The 19,083-nt window shown below is 44.9% G+C and overlaps 1 protein-coding gene across 11 annotated transcripts in view; it reads left to right on the top strand.

Moving 5' to 3' along the window:
- The first annotated feature begins 541 nt into the window (after positions 1 to 541).
- The window catches only part of SLC15A2 (solute carrier family 15 member 2), an 80,754-nt gene continuing 62,212 nt past the window's right edge, over positions 542 to 19,083 (top strand). For 3 of the 11 annotated variants that reach the window (XR_008467779.1, XM_054209515.1, XM_054209514.1), the window contains exons 1-3: positions 543 to 819; positions 11,285 to 11,377; positions 16,067 to 16,113. Coding sequence is in view for 9 of the 11 variants with exons in the window: in XM_054209515.1 (XP_054065490.1) it covers positions 753 to 819; positions 11,285 to 11,377; positions 16,067 to 16,113 (207 nt within the window). In the remaining 2 variants the exon portion in view is untranslated. The other 8 variants (XR_008467780.1, XM_054209521.1, XM_054209519.1 and 5 more) reach the window with 8 other exon arrangements.

Genomic DNA, 19,083 nt, shown 5'->3' with positions numbered 1-19,083 from the left:
AACCTGAGTAGTCAGTACAGTGCGTTTCCCTCCTGCTTGCCATTCACCAAAGCCTAAATCTAATTTTAGGCATTAAGCTGAGTATGATCTCTTGAAAACATATGGCATCAATTCTTATTGCTAATCACTTTTGGAAAGGTGGCTTGATACAGACAAATCCTTTGGGTTGCTTTCCGTTCCCCAACAGGGAACGTGAAAAAAGGAGGAAGGTCTAGGGCTGAGAGAGACCAGGTCTGGCCAAGCTAGCTCCAGCACGATCCCTGTTTTAGCTGACTATCCTCCCTATAGGACCAGCTCTTTCTACAGGAGTCCTGCTCTGGAGCATGTGCAAGTCAGAAAGAGACCCCACCAATAACTCTACACTTATAAAGACACCAAGCGGTACAGAAAATATGAAAGACTCCCCTGAAGTACATGAATGATGAATTAAAGAGTTAAAGAATTCTCGAGAAGCTTTATGTTTGCATACAGAAATCAGAGAGGGGAGGTTCACAGCACATTTCTCTGGCCAAACCCACAGATGAAGATTAACTGAAAGCCTTCAGGGACAACAAACAGAGCAATGTTTCTGTGAGGCCAAGAGCTTGTTTCACCATTTGTTCTCTGTACATCACCATGGTATAAAAGTGTTGCTGTGGGTACAAGGCGAAATAACTTTGTATTCATTCCCTACATTCATCTCAGACACATCCTGAAGTTTAAAGAGTTCATAGTGCTCTTTTTTTGTCTTGGACCACTTTACTGCTTCCTCCATGGAAATCCCTCCATCTGGGGACACTCCTCCGACACGTTTCTTTGAGACTTGCTGCAGATATTTCCGTAAGTAACGTGCTTTGATTGTGTTCCTGTTCTTTCTGTGTTCCCTGGCTGGGAGTGCTCAAACAGACATCATGTGAGGAATGTTTGTGGGAGTGGGGTGTTGAGGCAATCGTCCAAAATATCCATTTTCATGCTTCAGAATCAGAGTTGTGCAAATGTGCACTGCGAACCTGTTTCTAAGGTGTATGCTCATCCAGGTGAAAAACTCTGAAGTGTATGATGTAGCCTGTGTGTCCGGTTGTGCCTGTTTATACTGCAGATCACTAATGCTGTCAAAGTACCTGAAATTGTTTGCAGAAACTACTTGACAAATAGTTCTGAAAACCAAATAAACCTAAGGAAAAAACACCTCTGTTCATAGGGGGGAAAAAAGCAAAAGGCAGAAAATGAGCAAGCTACTACTATTTTTTGTGAATTAATCACCCATCTCCAGATCTGACAACATAACTCGGAGGAGGGTGGAGTCTCTTTTTGCACTATTTTCAGCAGAAGTGCCAGAAATCTCTCTGCAAAGCCCATTCTGATGAGATTTCCAGCCAGTTTCATGAATCAAGTTGGTTTGGATTAACTGTGAATAAGCCCTTGGGCAGAACTAGCAAATCATGGGTTCATTGATCACGGACACTTCTGTGCATGGGGTCTGACCCAATACTCAATAAAGCCAATGAGAAACCTACTGGGGCAGCTTATCTGATAGCTGTGGAGTCTTTTTGCAGTTCTCTCCAAAGCAGCTGGAGTCAGTTATTCCCAGACACCGGAAACTGGATGGGGGTGAATTTTGCGTATCGTCCAGTTCACCCAATTTATGTGAGTTTGCATCAGGCCCAGAGACAAGTTCTTTCTGCTGTACACTGCTCATTTAAAAACTGGCGTAGCAGATGAGAATTAGTAAGAATCAAGCTCGTCTTTTCCTCGTGCTACTCTGATGCCTTGTTTCCCAGCAGTAATTAACAGGGATGGATGCCTGCTTCTTCTGGGATTGTTTAACTGTGGGGACAGTTTCAGGGCTGTCCCTGGAGGCTGTCTCCACAAGTAACATGTTTTTTAAGTTATGCCCCTCTATTGATCCCCTGTCTGAACAATTTCAGTGGTGCTTGCTCTGAGCCCAAAGGTGTCTGCAATCAAGCCCATAATGATATTCGAGGAGAGCACTATTTTAAAAGGCTGCCTCTCCTGAAGCGTGCTGTGTGTTTTAAATGTGATAGACTACAAGAGAGGACATGAAACAGAGACATTTGAGAAAGCTCGGGAAATTTTAATCTGTGAGCCTGAGCCCAGCCATACTTTCTGACTTTGGTATGGGAGCCTCTGATTCAAACACAGACTTTTCACCTGGCATCCAAGCCCGGAGCAGACCAAGTCCCCTCTCTAATACAGAGGAGACTAGAAGTCTTCATGTCTCTCCTCTGGACCCGTTCTAACAGGTCCATGTCCTTCTTATGTTGGGGGCCCAAGAGCCGGACACGGTACTCCAGGTGGGGTCTCACCAGAGCGGAGTAGAGGGGCAGAATCACCTCCCTCGACCTGCTGGCCACGCTTCTTTTCTTTTGATGCAGCCCAGAATGCAGTTGGCTTTCTGGGCTGTGAGCGCACATTGCCGGCTGATGTTGAGCTTTTCATCAACCAACATTCCCAAGTCCTTCTCCTCAGGGCTGCTCTCAATCCATTCTCCACCCAACCTGTATTTGTGCTTGGGAGTGCCGTGATCCATGTGCAGGACCTTGCACTTGGCCTTATTGAACTTCATGAGGTTTGCATGGGCCCGCCTCTCAAGCTTGTCCAAGTCCCTCTGGATGGCATCCCTTCCCTCCAGTGTGTTTACCTCACCACACAGCTTGGTGTTGTCAGCAAACTTGCTGAGGGTGCACTCAATCCCATTGTCCATGTCACCAACAAAGATATTAAAAAGCACTGGTTCTAGTACCAACCCCTGAGGAACACCACTCGTCACTGGTCGCCACTTGGACATCAAGCCATTGACCACAACTCTGAGAGCCAATTCCTTATTCACTGAATAGTCTATCCGTCAAATCCGTGTCTCTCCAATATAGAGACAAGGACTTCACGCGTGACAGCGTCAAATGCCTTGCACAAGTCCGGGTAGATGACATCAGTTGCTTTTTCCTTATCCACCAATGCTGTAATGCCATTCTAGAAGGCCACCAAATTTGTCAGGCATGATTTGCCCTTAGTAAATCCATGTTGGCTGTCACTGGTCACTTCCTTATTTTCCATGTGCCTTAGCATAGTTTCCAGGAGGATCTGCCCCATGATCTTGCCAGGCACAGAGGTGAGACTGACTGGCCTGTAGTTCCTCAAGTCTTCCTTTTTTCCCTCTTTAGAAATGGGAGTTATGTTTCTCCTTTTCCAGCCAGCAGGAACTTCACCAAACTGCTACAACTTCTTAAATATAATGGATAGTAGCTTGGCATTTTCATCTGCCAGTTCCCTTGAGACCCGCAGATGAATCTCATCAGGTCCCATGGACTTGTGCACCTTCAGGTTCCTTAGATGGTCTCAAACCTGGTCTTCCCCTACAGTGGGCAGAAAGGAGTTAATATATTCTCCAGCATCTTTATCATTCCTGTTTTAAAGATGCCTGCCTTGATGTTACAATGTAATACTCTGCCTGACTAAACCCTAAAAGTCTGGTGTCTGGTAGATAAAAATCATCGAGAATGATCGTTTCATTTGAGGCATCAATAACTTCAGCAGAGCTGTTAGGACAACAGCTCAGCTGCTCAGAAAACATCAAAGAAGCAGTTTTTGTGTTAAGTAGCTCACTTTGCTTGCCCTGCAAACTGCAGCTGAGGCTCCTGGGGGTCAGATACTCTGGAGGTGGAAATCCAGTGTTTAGTGTCTGACGGGGCATCAGGGCTACCAGTCCTCCTTGTGAGGCTGTGTGAAAGGTAATATGTGCGTTGAGAAGTAAAAGCACTGACTGAATGATCATTCAGGAGTTGTGGGCCCAGTTCTTGTTTCTGTGCCTGGTTTTCTGCACAACCTTGGGATGGTTGCCTTTTCTCCTTGTCCTTACATTGACTCAATTGCTAGACCATTCTTGTAGTAGGTGAGAGAGAGTAGGAGAGATTGGACCTCCCATCTGCTGCTTCAAGCAATCTGGACAGCCCCACAGCTGGCAGGGTTTCTGCCTGGAGTGACTTGAGTTAACCAAGACCCAAGGCACTAGGGCGCTATGATCCCTTTCTCCATATGGCCTGTCGCTGCACTAACGAGCAGCTGTAGCACCAAACTGTGCTGGTGGAGCCAGATGCCATGCTGGAAATGGGATTTGCAGGGAGCATCCTTGAGGCAGTGGTTTTCCTTCAGACCTTTTCTTTTAGAAGCTGGATAGTCCTCTGTCACTTCTTCCCAACCTGGTGGCAAAGTTACTTGGGCTGATAGCCCTCAATTTGGAGGCTGATGCAGGAAGACAGGTTGGAGTGAGCCTGTGTTTGAAGGGGTCTGTGCTGATTAGGGTCAGATGCTATTACCATAGGGGCAGTTAATTGAGGGGGTACCAATAGACAGCAGGCCATCTCTCTCTAATTTTCCTTTCCTGCCTGTTATTTAATACGACTACTGAGAGGAAGGCTGCATTAACTTTACTTTTATCTTTAATTCTGCGGCTGCAGTAAAAATCAGTGTTTGAGGAGTCACTGAATGCATGATAGAATTGATTCTGCAATAATAATAATAACTTGTTTTCCCTCTTTGAAAATAAATATGGTCCTCAGTAGAAAGATTTACCCGTTGCTGTCAGTCAATCAGCCAGGACAATTTGGGGTCAGAGTGCTTGATTAGAATAACTTTAAGGAAAATTACCTTCCTGCATCAAGTAAGGATCCATTAACGTGATGAAAGAGAGTTTGCTTATCTGAGAGGTTAAGACTCAAAACACAGCCTGGGCTGCATTAGATGAGGCCTCTTTTAGAATGGCATAAAGACGGAAAGTAATAAAAACACCATCTGTCATGTCTAGTCAATCAGATCTAGTATAGGAAAAGAATTATTCCTCAGACTTTACTGTTATAAGATCGTGTGCTTGTTAACAATGGGAAGTGCAGGAATGCTGAAAACTGGTTTTATTGCCTCAAATTATTTCTAGCTGTCTTTATCTCAGAGAGAATGAATATTAATCTGAGTTTATACAGCAAAGAAATATTTCTAGATGAGTACAATGCTAAGGCATTCCATGTTGAGTGTCTTTAGTGATTTATTGTTAGAGGGAAAACTGAATGAGAGATGGAGAAAAAGTGCCATGTACACTTTACTTCTGAGAGTGATTATTTTTTTAAACAAATCTCTTGCAAGTTTCTGAGCACTCAAAGGTTCTTTGAAGTCAATTGAATGTATACCTTTTGAGTGGCCCTCTGCATCTTAAAGGACTGGTGTGGCTAGATCTTCTCATGTAGCCTAGGCATAGCTGGACGTCATGGAAAACATGACTGCTCTTTTTTTTTTTTGCATGGGTTTATTAAAGCTAGTAAATATTGGCACTAATGGATTTTGCTGTCACCAAGTACCACTGTGCTCTCCACTGTTTACTAAGGGCTACAGAGGAGCACCTGGAGACATCTAAAGGCTGAATGCCAAACAGCAAAGACATGCCAGCTGTGGGAACAGGAGATGGAAGCGGTGGTAGAAAGCTGATACCAGCATATCCCAGCACTGTTGCTCATCAACTGCGGTGGAAACACTATCTGCCTTTGTCAGGCACCACAGATGGGACTGCAGTGGATATCTTAACTGACCTGAGCAGGCACATCATCATCATCTAGCATCTCTTGCTGTAGCTGGTACATGCCTATGCTACCTCACGACCCACATGTACCATTCCCATCTTGCTATTGCAGCTGCTGAGCTTTTCCCCGTTTGTCAGGCAGACATCCTCTCCAGAGAAAAAGGCTTCAGAGAGCAAGTGCTGGGACTAATGAAACCTCTGCTAGATCTGGGCATCTTGCTTTGCTCAGATACAGATGGGACTGGCTACTGGTGAGTAATAAACGTAAAGAACAACCAGATCAATAGCTGATAGCTCACCACAGGAAGATACTGGAAATCTGTGGAGGTTTTTATCCTTATAGTGTACGAGGAACTGCTTAGAAATAGGTTAGGAAAGCAGAGGGGCTGGAGGTGAGTGTAGTAGACTGAAGAGTGAATGTAGCTTAATTTGACTTTATTAATAAACTCCTGCTGTTGTGTAGGACTCATGCTCTGAGCCTGTGTCTGCACTCAAAACGCATGGGGCTAGCTCTGCTCCTAGTGAAGTCAGCAAGGCTCTGGTGACCCGCAGGTGCATTAAGAGCAACGTACAGCATTGCCTGCTGCTTGGCATGTGCCATGCTGCTGCCCTGCACGTTCACCGCTGCTCTATAGCTTCTGGGTGGTGACAAGCTGGAAAACACCAGAGGTGGGTTTTGTGTGCCGATGGGAAAAGCATTTCTGTGTTCAATGTTGCTGTTTTGCATAAGTGAAGCATGCAGGGTGTTCGCAGGTATGCGATGCAGGAGTTGACTGTTGTGTGATGGGCACAGCCCCATGCAAGATTCCAGGAGGAGGATCCCAGGCTGGGGATAGAAGAGGAGGGTTAGAGCAAGTGCCTGATTCAGTATTTGATCATAGCCAGAAGGTGCACTCCAGTTAAGCTGCTGAGACTGGAGAGGTTATTTCTGGGAGAAAGGCATGTTGAGCAGAGGGAAGTTAACATGTGCTGTGGGGGTGGCATCTGGGAAAGGCTGAGAACCTGTGGTCCCACTGATGTCAGGTGGACCAGAGGCTGCTCAGCTCCTAGGAAAAGTGGACCTCTTTGGGGGAGTTAGCATAAAGACAAAGAGGCACAGATGAATTCCTCCTATGCAAGTATAACTTTTCTCCCTGACAAACTTGGAGGGAAACTGCCACGAGTGGCAGTGGAGAGCAGACTACCACGGGCACAGGGTGGTCAGGACAAAATTAATTGTGCTGCAAAGCTTCATGAACCCTGGAGATCCAAAGGCTGTATGTCTACAGCAACCTTTAAAAGAAGCAAGAAAGGTCTCTAATTTTGTTCCTATCCCTCTGGGACCTGATGCAGGGAAAATCCACCTGACTGCTCTTCCCGCTGGAGCTGGTGAGAGCTACTCGCACTCACCACATTAGCAGATTGATCCCCGTGGTTGCTGCAAGGGAGGCTGAAAAGAATGGATGGCACTGCAAGCTCGTTATGAAAATGCAGAGAACCAGAGTTAATGAATCTTGGATGAGCCCCTGATATGCCTGTCCCTTAGTGTGGCAATGGAGGGAGCTGGCTGGGGAGGATCAGATTAACATTTCGGTGGAAATGACAGTCCCTAGAATACAGAATGTCGTATCATATCTGTCTGTGCTTGCATCTGGGAGAGGTCACTGTCAGAGAGCTGACATCTCTCTGGATTAGATCTTCTCGTTTTTTTTTTTTATCAGAACAGAGGTATTTTGGGGATTTACATGTTCTCTGTCCCTGGCAGCTTGCCCTGATGTAACACTGATTACACAATTGCAATCCAACTTAAACTATAGTCAAAAAATCAGCTTTGTGCTGGGATATGGTGAGAATACCCTCTCTGTGATGGCAAAGATTTGAAATTGTGCAGTGCATTATGTCTCCTGATATACAGAAGCTTGCAAAGAATAAAACAAGCAGGCTGTTTACTGTGGATGCATGGAAAAAAAATGGAAAAGCTATAATTAATGCCTTCCCTGAGATTCTCCTAGTCCTGTAGCCAGGTTAATGAATGGCACTATTCGCCCCAGATGTACAGGAGATTAGAGCTGCTTGACTTTTGTTTTATGGCCAGTAGAGTTAAGGCTAGAAAACTTGAAATATGTTCTCAAGGTGCCTGACAAGTAGCATAGTCAGAACGGAACCTCGGGGTCATGCTGCCACATCTTGTAGCCGTGCCACCTCCTTTCTACCTGATTGATGCCCCCCTGCCCTCCCAGTGCTGGGCATCCCTGTGAGCTGGCTGGGAGGAAGAGAGTAGTTACAGGATTCCTGTTTTCTCATTACCAGCTGCCTCTCGCTGAAGGAGAGGCTACCAGTGAGTAAAAGCAGCTTTTTACTCTGGAGCTGGGTGGGAGAGGGTGCAGGACTCACCACCAGAAAGGAGCTACTGGCCAGCTGAGGGGTCAGTGCAAAAAGCGAAATTCCCAAGGCAGTATCTGACCCAGAGGCTGGAAGTGAGCAGAGAGTAGCGCAATGCACCCAAGGGATGACTGGGACACTGGATCTAACTGTCTTTCAGCATTCTTCCAGACCCAAGGCTGCTGCAAACTGCGATGTCTTCAGTAGCTGAACTACTCCTCAGAGCCTGTGGCAGAATAAATCATTAGCTGGTTTTTCTTTGCTGTGATAATACTAAGGGCAGGGCAGCTCAATGGATAGACTGCTGGGCTGACATGCCAGAGGTTTCAGTGGAGTCTGCCTTCCTCAGGATGCTTTTTCCCTCTTTTGCTCATCTCTGAAATGGACATACTGCTATCTGCTCAGTGAAGCGCCCTGAGACCTGCTGCTAAAAGCATACCTGCACTATGTAAGATCCTGCTTCTGATACTACCAGGGAGAAAATGTTCTTAGGACACCAAACAGTCCTCAAGTGCTTTTACAAAGTCCTGCCACACTACATCCATCTTTCTTCCAGCTGCAGGGACCTCCCACCTTCTCACTCCATGAAGGGGACGACGCAGCCTCAGCCCCAGGCAAGTGGACCGGGTAAACCTTCAGATTTTTTGTCTTTCCAGGCTCTCTCTGTTATTCAGAGGCTTTGAACAGAGAGCCTGAGTAATGTCTGAGACAGACAGCTGTGGTGTTGGGTGTCTGAGGGACTAGCACACCTTGTTTGTTAGGGGCATAAAAAAGACATTCAGAATTGATCATTTACACCCTTGTGAGTCAAACAGCACTGACTAGTGTGTTAGAAACTGAGCTCACATTCCCTTATACACCTATTTTGGTTCTCCTTTTCTTGATTTGTTCTTTCAGCACACTCTGATACAGGGGAAAGAAAGGCCAAGCAAGAATGGCAGAACACAGAAACATCCCTGAGAGTGGACATGTTCCCATGGGTCCAGATTGTCTAGGGCATCTGGATGTCCATTTCTCTGTCTTAAACTTACTGAAACCAGTCAGCTCTGAGTCACGGTACCTTATCCCATAGCATCAAGTACAACTTAGAACTGGAGGGGAAAATAGCTGGAAAGGAATTCAAGAGGTCACGAGCCCCTCTCTTTACGGACAGCCCGAATTGTTAAACTATTCCTGATTTTCTATGCAATATATAGCTTCCTTGGTATTCACTTACTATTAACAAGTCTTATTCTTGAGCTGACTTCCAATTTTTTGCAGTGGTTTTGTGATACTCCCATCTTGAGACCCTAGAAGGTAATTTAAATCTGTGGTTGTATTTTGTTTGTGCTGGGTTTTCTTCATTTCCCTGCCTCAGCTGATCAGCTTTATCTTTCCCTGTGTTTTGCTTGGACATTCCCTCCAATTAAGAGAAAAATCCTAATTTTTCCATGCTATGACAGTCTCTTAGAAAGTTGTTCAGAAAGAAAAGCCCTTTCCTTCTGTGTTTTTTTTTCCCCTCTAATCTTCTAACAGAAGTCACAAGCATTACCAAGTAAAGCTTTTTATTCTTCCCAACAACTATTCTCCCTCCAGCTTTTCTTTCTCTATTGCATTGTCTGGCCTGTAGTGCTCGTGCTTCTTTTCTGCTTGTTTTTCACAGTGCTTACCCAGGTTTTCATACTGCTAGCTTTGCCATGCTGTGCTTTGTACTTATCTGTGGTACATCTTCTTATAATATGACTAGCGCTCCCTGGATCCTGGCCATACATCCTACATTCTGGATTTAAATCCTTCTTACCATCTATCTTCACTTTAATATATCTTGTGTGAATAGCCTGCTCTTTTGTAGCCATAATTAAAGTTTTGCTTCAGTCCTCCTTTCACAAGCCACTTACTTAACAATTTACCATTGTCTTTTTATGAGTTGTTTGTGCTGTATTCTTCCGTTCACTTCAGCCTGTCCATCCCTTGTTGCTCTATCAAGTGACTCAACACCTGTAGGAATTTATTCCTCATTTCATCTTGGAATTTGATCTGTCATCAGCTTAAGCTGCTTGCTGTTACACATATAAGTAGCTATTGCTGCATGTTTCTCTTCACTGTAGCGTTTGGATGTCTCTTAGTGTTTCCCTAGTGCATTTTTCTAGACCTCCCACCCAGTTGCCTTGGGAGAACCTTTGTTCAGCTAATAGCAGAGTTCATTAGGAACTATGTATGTGTTTGTAGCTGTGGCTATATTTTGTGTATTGAGAAGACAATGAGAGATATGAGGCCATGAAGCGCATGGGTCTGGAATTTCAGTGCAGGGAAGAGGGGAAGGATGCAGGTGGCTTCAGGCCATGACATGTGATGATGGAAACCCTGTTTTGCTTGCTGCTGAACACACAGAATTTCACTGTGAGCCATTTCTATATCTGCAGAAAATATCTGGGGCTTTCACCTACAGAGGAGATGCCTTAGAGCCTCTCTGAAAGGAAGTGACAGGAGTTGAGAGGAGGTTATGGGGGGAAGCAGAAAGAAATACACAGCAAAAGCATGGTAGCAAAAATGTTAATCCTTCTTCAGACAGCTCATGGGTTTAAAGTGAAAAAGGGTCTGGGAGGACAGCATTTCAATGCTATGTCTGCATTCCTGTGTGACATGTGAAGAACGAGGAACTGAAGCCAGTCTGTCAAAAGGTGATGAAATCCTGTGTCCTCACAACCTTAACTACTAAAAGACATGTATAGTTAAGGCCAGCTCTGTAGTTGGTGTACAGTGTCAAAAGTTTGGATTTATGACCAGCTGTAGATCCTGTCTAGTCACAGGTCCAGTCCCTGTTCTCATCCAGAAGTAGTAATTTTATTGAAAGATAGTGTGGCAGCAGTGCAGAGTGATTGATCGTGAACATCTGTGACAGATGCCGTGCAGCCTTAGAGGCTGTATTCAAGGAGAAGGGCAGATTCCCTATGACGTTTGGGAGCTGAGCAGAGATTACTTCAGTTTGACTTCAAGATAAAAATAAATGAAAGTTTAACTATTTTATTGGTGACCAAAGGACTGCTGTTGTGAAGTGAAACATTGACAACAGGGTAAGAGCAAGCGAGGATTGCTCAATGAGGTTCACGCACCAGGGGAGGTTTAGATTAGATATTAGGAAAAATTTTTACACTGAAAGGATTATCAAGCATTGGAACAGGCTTCCCAGGGAAGTGGTGGAATCATCATCCCTGGAGGTATTTAAAAGATGGGTAAACATAGTGCTTAGCAATATGGTTTAGTGATGGTTTTTGTCAGTGTTAGGTTGATGGTTGGACTCGATGATCAGAAAGGTCCCTTCCAACCTGGGCAATTCTGTGATTCTATGACTCCATGATTCTATGATTCTATGATCTTCAGGCGCAACAGACCTGGGGTCGTCCAATGTGCAGGAAGCAGCAGGCATGGCAGAGGCGGACAGCGTGCTGCAGGCTGCAAAAGAAGTCCAAGCTGGTGAGAGAATTTTTTAAAGCTTTCTTCTTGTTAATCATAGAAGAAACTGAAGGCAAAAAGGCACCAGGAGGGATGAGAAGTTTCTCTGATTGTTACAGGTTGACTACTGACCAGATGACGGGCTCTTAAAATACAGATTAGGTACTTGATATTATAAGTGGTATTAATCTAAATACCTTTACAATTTTGAGTCTATGAGGGACGGTGAATAGAGCAGAGATGTAGGTCTGAAGACTTCTGGCATATTTTCCTGGTTGTTCAAGTGATTTGATACCTCATTTTCTTAAATTACTTTGAAGTTTGAGAGAAGTGTGCAGGCAATGGAAACCAGTCTTGATCTGTCTAAATCAGTTAAGCCATGCTCTTTCCTGTAATCAAAGAATTGGAGAAAATAAGCCAGAAGAGACCTGGAGAGGTTATCTTGTCCATCCAGGGCCATGTCATTAAGCCCAAAGTGTTGCTGGCACACATTCATTTTGCTTCTCATAACCTTATCTTGGAAAGAGAGAAAGAGGAGAGAAACACAGATGTGGTAAAAGGGCTATAAAAGTATGGCCAGTGTATATGAATTCAAAATAAGACTCATTATTAAGAGACCAGTGTGGCTGAGCTGAAAATGAAGAAGGGATTGTACCACAAGATGAATGCAGATAAAAATGAAGAGATCAGTTGAGTATAAACAGATTAATGTGCACAGTACTGCAGCAGGAAGCAATGAGAATCTGAGGACTGTAAATGCAAAGGGAAAATGCAGATTGTCTTCCTGTGGATTTGGGAACCAGAAAAAATTAAATGATGAACTGAAAGTCATAGAAAAATGTATTCATGGGAACTTCTGGCTATGCAAGGCATCTGGTAGCTGAATATTACATTTAAGCATGAATCATCCTGCAGATTCCCCACTTGCATAAAGATAACTCAGAAAAGAGGAAATTTTACAGAAAGCAGTCCTTGCTTTCGTGCTTACCTGTTGAAGTTGCTTAGCACATTATTTCACAGAAATTCAGGAGGTCACCTCATCCATTTACCTGCTCTGGGGCAGGACCCGATACTTAGCCAGTCCCTGATACATTCTTACATATCAGATATTGGGGACTGCCCGAACCCTGCAGCCCCAGCCACACCAACTCTGATCCAGTGCTCACCTGTCCTTGCAGAAAGAGCATTTGGACAAAAGCAGCCCCAGATCTTCTTTACTGAAAATAAAGTCAGTTATTTTTCTCACCTTATCCTCAATAAAAATGGAGAATAGTTGGTCTCTGTGTCTGCTTTTCCTGTCAATGGGTAGGGGTGCCATTTGGTAGTCTTCTTCCCTGAATTTCATCTTTTTCATTCCAGGGCTGCAAAATGGTTTCTCACATTTAGCAATGTCACTTTGAGTTCATACCCTGTTTTCCCCCAGGCTTGCTGCATGCTGGTTTTGGGCACAAACAAGAGCAGCACGCTGGCTGTGCAGATGTTCCCTTTGCCCACGGAAAAGCTGAGGACCTGCATGTTTCATGCCCTCCTAATCTGATGGAAAAACATTGATAGCTATTCTGAGAGGGATTTCACAGCTGCCCACTGTATGGGTATTTCATCTGGACCCTCTTTTCCTCGTGAGACATTAGAGACACTGAGCTAGGTTATATCATATCCACAGCTTCTCTAGCTGTTACACCACTTGCCCTGTCGCCAAAGAGTAAAACAGTCTGGTTTGAGAGCATTTTTTCCTATCCAAAATGGCTGTTTTTTAATCCTTATTCTTCTTTTGGTGCTTGGAAGGGATTATCTGATCAAGTATCTCTCTGGCTGCGGAGGGAACACGCCTAGGTTGTCCTAACCTTCCCTTTTAAAGGCAGTTGTGATACTTGTCCTGCTTCTGTCATTCACAAGGGAAATGGTTCAAAAACTACATTCAGCACCTGAAGGTGAACTTCACTAGGCTCTAATGATTTGAGCACAATTGAGGTATCCAAATATTCTTTAAGTGGTTTTTGTCTCATTTCACCCATATTCCTACTTGTTCATTTTAATGGTCTTGTGTATCTTGTTGCAGTTTGGGTTTTTTAGTGAAGACAAACAAAAAGGACACAACTTTTCTGGCTTCTCTGGATAAGCTTTTGTTTGCTCGTTTTCTAGTTTAAATAACAGGCTTTCATTTTCCTTCCTCTTTCTCCAATATTGACAGCATTTCTAACACCTTTTCTTATTGCCTTTTGTGTCCCCCTGCTAGCTGTAATTCGTTTTGTGCCTTAGCTTTGCAGCCTCTATCGCTCTATGCTTGATCTCTTTGTTTATACTTGTCTTCAGAAATGCCACCTTATTTCCATTTGTGATACAATTCCTTCCTGATTTTCAGCCCAGCCGCGCAGGTCTCCTTCTATTGGGTCTTATTCTGAATTCACTTGTATCTGAGGTGCTTGCAGATTTATTCTCTTTAACTTGCTTTTGCTGTTTGCCAGGAGTTACCATTTATTACCAGACATGTGAATTCCTATTCTCCCTTTCTGTCTCAGAAAACCTTCTGGCATTTATGCAGTGTATTTGACAAGTAATATGTTAATCCCACTGACTGATATGGTTTTTCATGCTAGAATTAAAAAAAAAAATAAATCATTTAGCTTATGTGATGCACGGCACTGTGTACACACTCAGGAAATACAGCTGCAAGATGCTGAAAATATTAAGGCATCACATTGCAGCAGCGTGGGAGCCCTGCACAGGGGATAGTGAAACCATTTTTGTCTTCCTTTTGTATTATTCCCTTAATAACTTGGCTGCTGTGTTTGCTCTGCTCATGTGTGCAAGGCACAATACAACAGGCTTCTGGGAGTTGTCTAGAGATACTTAGGGCAGTAAGAAATACCAGTGAGGGCACAAAAATATTCCTGCTGCCTTGAGCACAGGGTCAGACTTGCAGGAATCAAGAGCGCACGCTAACCTGGTGTGCAGGAGACAGGACCAACGTGCACAAGCCTGTTCCTTGCACTGCCCCCAAAGTTGGGTGTACTTTTGAGTCACTGTTGCCCGTGAAATGGGCTTAACAAACCCTAGCTCCCTGTTCGTGGCACCTGAGAAGTGTGACCCAAGTGAAACGCAAGGTTGTGCGGGTGTGTAAATCACCGGGAGGGCTGAAGGTGAGGAGCTGGTCTATGGCAGTACGAGGGAGGTACCAAAGTGTTGCTTTGCCACTGCTGTAGAAGAAAAAGGGACTAAGAAATGCTTAGACCTCCCTGGCCTCATCTGAAGTTTGGGCTTCATATTTAGCTGCCCCATTGGCCCCGTGTTTAGCTGCCCAGTTAGCAGGAATGAAGCAGGATCCTTGGGGATCTTCAGAGGAAGCAATGCCAGAGCACATGAGGGAATGTGGAGAGTAATTATGCTCCTTCTGTGTGCTGTGTCACATCTGAGTTCCTTATCTAAGTGTTCTCCATGTCTTGTTAGGAATAACTGCAGCCAGATTATGGATCCGTGGTATGAGCAAAGACCTCTTTCCTGGTTTGTCAACTGCAGACCTGGTTCCTGTGATATCCAAGCACTAGGAGCAACTCAGTACTTGAGCTAGGGATGAGTTTATGGAGACTCCTTGTACCAGCTGCAGGTTCTGGGTGTGGTCTGTACTTTTGCTGGTGATAGAAAGGAGAAATACTTGGGAAAATTCTTTGAACATTTGCCTTTTAAAGAAAGCCTGCACTGTACTGAGAACACTGCAGAGCCATAGCCACTGAGGATGGTTTATGGGAAGACTGTGAATTTTGCTCTGTAATTGCAACTGGCACTGGAAGAATGCTGATAAAGAGCTCCTATATTCCTGTGGGAAGGGCAGGGGAGGAGGGACAACAGGGTACCTGCAGGGACCTGAACCCATATAGCTGCAGGGGGAATCCAGGGCTCCCAGCACAGCGGAGGATGCATTTGCCACATAGGGAGCCCTGAGGTGGGCTTTTGGAAAATAGGAAGTAGAGACGGGGTTTGGGGCTGCCCCTGGGTTCTGGCTGTGCCCTCTGGATTAAATTGTCCTGTCGGAAAAAGCAAGGTCATTCCAGGGAATTGGTGCAGGAATGAACCCTGGGTCACTTCACTCCTGGGACAGCAAAGAAATGATTTAACACAGTGCAGGTGTCCGTGACATCCAGCGTCCAAGGGTTTGACGTGATGAGCATTTTAGTAGTTACAACTTGGGATGGATGTGTGGCTTTTCAGTGGAATGAGATCCCTGCAGTCTCTGCAGAATAAACCTGTCATTGCCGCATCAGCAGGGAGATGCATGCTCTGCTCCTAAATCCGCAGGCTCTAGGGTTATCTGGGACCTGGGATTTTTATTCAGCTCACATCTGTTCAGCATACAGTGCTGTGCTGGGCTGGTGCACGTACGATAGCTGGGGGCATGCCAAGCAAATAGGAGGTCTGTGCCACAAAGTGCTGACAGCCCCAACCTGTGAATGATTTAGGCTACATTCCCTGACTCTTCTTGAACTCTGGAGTTGTCTTTCCTGGTAGCATCTCCCTCTCCTTTCTGTCCTGGCTGCACAAATGTGCTCAATTAGGGTTAACTCAAACTGAATCAAACTTCATGCCTGAGGTTGGAAATCTTCCCAGTCAACTCACCACAGCCACATAGCATGGTGGGAGACAAGGCGAGAGGGGAGATGAACGCTTTTCAGAGAAACGAATCCAAGGAAACTTTGTTCACTTTTATTTCTGCAGGAGATGATCCCCCCAAAGGAGATTTCCCTGTTCAGAAAAAATCCCCGGTGAGTGTTACAGCTGATTTCCTTTTCTTTGCTTTCTGCTCAGCTTGCTCGAAACATTGCAAGATCTCTGTGTTCTTTCCTCTGTTGTGCTCTGGCTAGAGACAAACACCCTTTCTTGCACAGGGTTCAAATAAGCATTAACAACTCAAGGCAAAAATCCCTCCACTAACCTGATTATGTTAAGAAAGGGCAGCTTAAAGGGAAAAATGAACTGACTGAGTCTTTACAAAAAAGGGTAAAAGTTTTGATTGCTGCTTTTTTCTAAACGCATCTTTCCTTGTGGGAAAAGACTTACTTCTCTGAAGTGGAGGGGGATGTTGTGTAGAGGAGGGAGGGAGCTGACCTGTGCATTTGCTTAGTATGATGAAACCCAGCAGGGAAGGGTCCCCAGATGCTGCAGAGCAGAAGGAAGGACAGGGACTGAGCACAGGCCGCTGATGTGTGTTACAGAGCTCAACTGTAGTGACAGAGCCTCAAGTTTACATCTTTGGACCTGATTTAGAGCCAGATTCAGCTGAATATTTTCTTGCATTACAGCTTTGAAGTTTGTGCAGCTTTGAGGCTAATTCTTGTTGAGTGCTTGACCCCTAAAATCTGTATGCTGTATTGACTTTGGGGAGAACAGGGCTTGTATTGCACCTACTTTGACTTGCAGTGTGGTAATACTTGCTTTTAAAGCCCGCAGTCAGTTATGTCATTAGCAAGCCAACTATTTAACTCACAAATTTAAGTACTGTGCAGACATTAACTATTGGATATCCAGAGCTCCTGTGAAATATTAATCTTAGTCCCATTTTCCATCCAGTCAGCAAGGAGAGGTGAAAACAAACATCTCCTGTAACTGGCACTTTAAATGACCTTTCTTTTTTCCAAAGAAACAGGCTATCAACTTCCACAGTATCTTTAAGAGCTCCATAATCCTGCAGATCCCAGGCTTACAGTGGTAGCTAAGCACAGCAGACTATCTGTGCGCTCATGAATCCAGGCTTAGCCTCTTTGCTTTTGCCGGGGCTCTCCGCTGAGCGAGGTCCTCCTCCGCGAAAGCAAGCAAACTGCATCTGGCTCTCCGCATGGATGAAAGCTGCCCACTTTTGGATGTCCAGGCAGGCCACAGGCAGGTCAGTGATACAGCAGAGAGGATACATGAGGGTTTCTGCGTGTGCTGATGCCATCTCATGACATACAAGGCAGATGGAAGTACCCCTGCTTGTAAGTCGTTGCTCTGTGCTTGTAAGCACTTACTGAGGGTGCTGGCTCAGGCACTTGGGGAGGTTTAGCTGGGAAGTCACCACCTCCCGTTCTCCTTTCCCTGCTTCCTCCTGCTCATCTGTAGGAGGTGCCCATCCCAGAGCAGGAGTGGCTGAAATGGGTCACTGCCAGGTTTTCTGTTACTGCAGGTCGCAGTGTGGCACGTGATACCTTAAACCACTGCAGCTAAATCCAGCAGAGCTTGTGCATCAGGTGCGGAGGATTGAGTTCAGGCAGCAGGGTTCCCGACACCTGGCCATCTGGGTTTGAACAGTCACACTCTGCATCTCCATCAAATGCTTTTAAATCTCATGAGTACTGATAGCGAGGTCTGTGAAAGAGATGAAGGAAAATTATCTGTGTTATACTGTTTTACTTCCAAGTTCAGAAAAAATGCTTCCAAGCACCCACAGGAAACATAATTTGCCTCTTCTGGCTTTTTTTCTTTATTATGAAAAACTTATTGGAGAAAGATATTCTCTGTGTGTGTATGTCTGTGTGTTTATGCATTTACAGCTTATACATGCCACCATTTTTAGGCTAGTCTAAAAGCAGGAGACCCCAGTACAGTTTCCAAGGGAGTCCACTCCGTCTTACAAGCCATATGCTAAGCATGATGGTTTCAGAGTGAATAATAAATGAAAGGGATAATTACATATTTACTCTAGTAAAGCAAAGAGGCCAAGGGTTTTGTAATAAAAAGGCAGCTCATAAACAGTGAAAGAAAAATATATATAAAAAGGGACAAAAATATTTGTCTTTAGAGATGCTGGGTTAAGTAGTGGAAAGCATTTGGGTTTTGTGTTTTGGTTTTTTTCCTGCCAGCCAGTCTTTTCGCTTCTGTTGCTCATGTGTAGTGTTGAGGAAGACAGCGTCATTAAGCTAGACTCTTCCAAACTTGATGCCATTGCTTTGGGAATCCAAATAAGCTCAGGTCTCTTGGTGGTGAAATAAACCTGAATACACACATCTATTTTGGTATCTGTATTTGCATTTGGGACTCTGAGAAGAAATACAGGAACTCATTATTTCCGACACGAGGCACAGAAATGCATGTGAAGAGTTCATCTCACTTCACTGGCCCATACTATGGCTGTTTAAAACGCCAAATATAAATGCAGCTGTTAATATCACATTCCCCCCCGCCTGCCTCGTCCCCTCCATCCCTCACCGTGGCCATCCCCTCTCTCCTGCTAATTGGCAGAGGCTGGGCAGTGTTGTGAAAACCTGCTTTCCGTGTTGCGAGGCAGTGGAGCTAAGCAGCTGGAAGCTGCTTAGCTCAGACCACAGTAGGGTAGCAAGAGGGACAGAGGCCCACACAAGGTCATGCCAAGACTCGTCTGTTTAAATGCATTTTACTTGGAAGCTGCTGATTTTTGCTGAAGTAAAGTCAGACTCAGTGAAAGAGTGGCCACACTCAGACAGGTTTGACAGTCCCATCACTGTTTCGTTTAGTTTTGATTAATAAATTGAATTATGCATAGCTATGCCAACGTTCTTGGAATATGAAATGGATGCCATGCCTGAGGGAGTGCTGGACACAGGGCTGATGCTCTGCTTCCCTGAACACAGTAGCACAGATCGGCGCAAGCGAGGTGCAGAGATTGAGGGCAGTTGTCGCGTGGGAGGGAGCAGCTTCACGTGGAAGCAGACAGCAGCTCCCTGGGGCAAGGTCTGCTCAGGCAAGGTCTGCTACTAGGAGAGGGAGCAGTTTTGAAGCAG

This window comes from Rissa tridactyla, chromosome 7 (genome assembly GCF_028500815.1).
Source record: "Rissa tridactyla isolate bRisTri1 chromosome 7, bRisTri1.patW.cur.20221130, whole genome shotgun sequence".
Lineage (NCBI taxonomy): Eukaryota > Metazoa > Chordata > Aves > Charadriiformes > Laridae > Rissa > Rissa tridactyla.
The sequence above is the reverse complement of the archived record's forward strand: the minus strand, read 5'-3'. Positions and strand labels throughout refer to the sequence as shown.